The sequence below is a fragment of the Myotis brandtii genome, unplaced genomic scaffold (genome assembly GCF_000412655.1).
Source record: "Myotis brandtii unplaced genomic scaffold, ASM41265v1 scaffold157, whole genome shotgun sequence".
In the NCBI taxonomy this organism is placed as follows: domain Eukaryota; kingdom Metazoa; phylum Chordata; class Mammalia; order Chiroptera; family Vespertilionidae; genus Myotis; species Myotis brandtii.
In genome coordinates, this window is record NW_005355708.1 from 856,145 (window position 1) to 858,534 (window position 2,390).

General features: G+C 52.2%; 1 protein-coding gene across 1 annotated transcript in view; it reads right to left on the reverse strand.

The window, feature by feature from the left end:
- Window positions 1–207, reverse strand: part of COG1 (component of oligomeric golgi complex 1) — a 12,019-nt gene extending 11,812 nt beyond the window's left edge. The window contains exon 1 of the mRNA XM_005861954.2: window positions 3–207. Coding sequence (XP_005862016.1) covers window positions 3–171 — 169 coding nt within the window. The 5' untranslated portion in view covers window positions 172–207. The remainder of the gene's footprint in view (window positions 1–2) is intronic.
- Between the last annotated feature and the right edge of the window lie 2,183 nt (window positions 208–2,390).

A 2,390-nucleotide genomic window follows, 5' to 3' on the forward strand; every position in this document is an offset into this window, starting at 1 on the left:
GCGGTACCGCTCGCCCACCATCTGCCGCAGCTCCTCTTTCTTGTGCTCGATCTCGGCCCGAACCTGGCGCTCCAGCCCTCGGATCTCCTCCGCTCCGTGGGTCTCGAAAAGCGCCGCGGGGTCACGCAGATCCAGCCGCTTGAACGCGGCGGAGGTGGCCGTGGCCGCCATGATGGACCCGTCAGTCGCCCCGCAGGTCAGAAGTACTTCCGCCCCGCTGGCAGCAAGGTCTGTTTCCGGCGGGCGCTGAACGGCGCAGGCCCAGCGCGGCGTTTTTAAAAAGGGAGACCACGTGGTTAGGTTAGATCGCCAAGGCTGACAGGCTGTGTGCGGGCCCAGCCTCACGGGGATTTGAAGCCCTTCCCAGCGCAAGGGGGAGCCTTTCCTCGTCGGAGTTCATGATCGTAATCAAACACCCGGCGTCGGGTTGTGAAGTCTCAGGATGCTCCTGTCCCTCCCTGGGCCTGTCAGGACCCCGGACAGTGGTCGTTCCCCAGCGGCGAGGCGCTGGCGCTCTCGGTCGGTCCCTTTCCCTGGGAACCCCACAGGCTCCCGGCGTCCTGGGCCATCCTGAGCCGGGTGGACGCCAGAGCCGACCGCTGGTACTGCACTGCGGCTGGCGTGCAGCTCGAACACTGCTCCCTGCTGCGGCGTCTTCGCGACTCATTTCCCGTGGTCCTGAGCCTAATGCTGTGGTAGGAAAAGGGACGTGTGAGTCCGCTTTTGTTCTTTGGAAAGAGTGACCTCACGGGTGCTCTGAACCGGGACGGAGCGCAGGGATAGGCTGCCCTCCTCCAGGGGTTGTGTGCGCCCTCGTTTTGCTTGTTTTGCTTGTTTTTCTATTGTTGATGAATACGTTGGTTAGTTCTTTGGGGGTTTTCGTTTCAAACTAGTGTTTTGCCACTGAAGATGTTTCCCTGATACAGGCTTCCCTCGGCACCACCAGTCCGGGAGGAGGGGATGGGAGAGAGGGAAGACCACAGTCCTGAGAAAACAGTGCCTAGGAGAGTGGTGATGGTGGAGGCGTCACCTGACACCGACTCAATAATAAAATTTGGAAAGTGTGGCCTGTTTCTTCTAGGTATTTCTGTGACACTTCATTAAAAACACACACACACACAAACATTTGTTGAAGATTTCTATATTAATGTAGAGAGAATGCTATAATGTGCCTACCAGCTAGGTATACTTAGTAATAACTCAAGGTCAGTCTTACCTATATTGCTGCCCACTTCCTCTCTCACCCACCACCTCCATTATCTTGATGCAAACCCCAAACATAAAATAATTTCAATCTGTAAACAAGCCATCCTATATAATAAAGAGGTAATATGCAAATTAACCCTTACACTGTCACAAGATGGCTGCACCCACAGCAGAGGCGGGGTTCCCGTAACGAGCAATCAGGGACCTGAGGCTGCATGGCACCAGGCTGGGTCGGGGGACCTGAGGCTGCGCCCCCCCCACCTGGCGGGGCTTGAGAGGGGTGGGGCCGGCTGGGTCTGGATCTCACCCAATGGGGGTGGGGCCGGCCAGGTCTGGATCTTGCGTGATTTCAAGGTGCACGCAGGTGAGCAGGGACTTGACTCTGGGTCCCATGGTGTGCCCCAGACTCTGACAGAAGGAAGATTTTCATATACATTTTACTAATTTTCTTTCATCTCTGACACTTCTATTATAGAGAAAGGGCAAATAGCAATATTAAAATATTTCCTCTAATTAATTCCCTTTTAATGTGCACAAATTTTGTGCACCGGGCCACTAGTTCATTTATAATATTCAACTTTAGCTCACAGTAGTCCTACAATTTAAGGAATATTCTCATTTTACAAATGGATAACCTGGGACCCTCAGAGGCAAATGGATTTACTCAGTAATAGTATAATTTTCAAAGCCTGTTCAACAAAATGATCTGATGTACCAGGTTGGTAGGAATAATTATTCTATGCATGAAAAAACCCAGAAAGCTCATTTATACCTGCCCAGGTTACGTAGCTAATAAGTGACAGAATCAGCCCTTGGACCTAGTCTTTTGAATTCCTGGCTCCTTCCTTTCCCATTTTGTCACACAACTTCTCACAAACTCAAAAAACATTCCCTGGTGATGGATCTGCAATTTGCTGTCACTGCATCCCATTCTGTAGGGGACCCTTGTCTGTGCTTGGCTGCCCAGCATCTGCGGAACATCTCTTCTGTGTCTGGGGAAATCGCCTCTGTATGGCAAGATCTTTCCCCCTTAGAGCTACTCTGTTATCGGCCAATCAGACACAAACACCTAGGACTTTAAATGGAGAGCTAGTGGTGCCACGAAGCAGGGACAATGGAGATCTCATTGTTGGCAGAGGAAGCACCGGTAGCAGCCATTCTCTGAGACATCCAGCTGCAGGGCC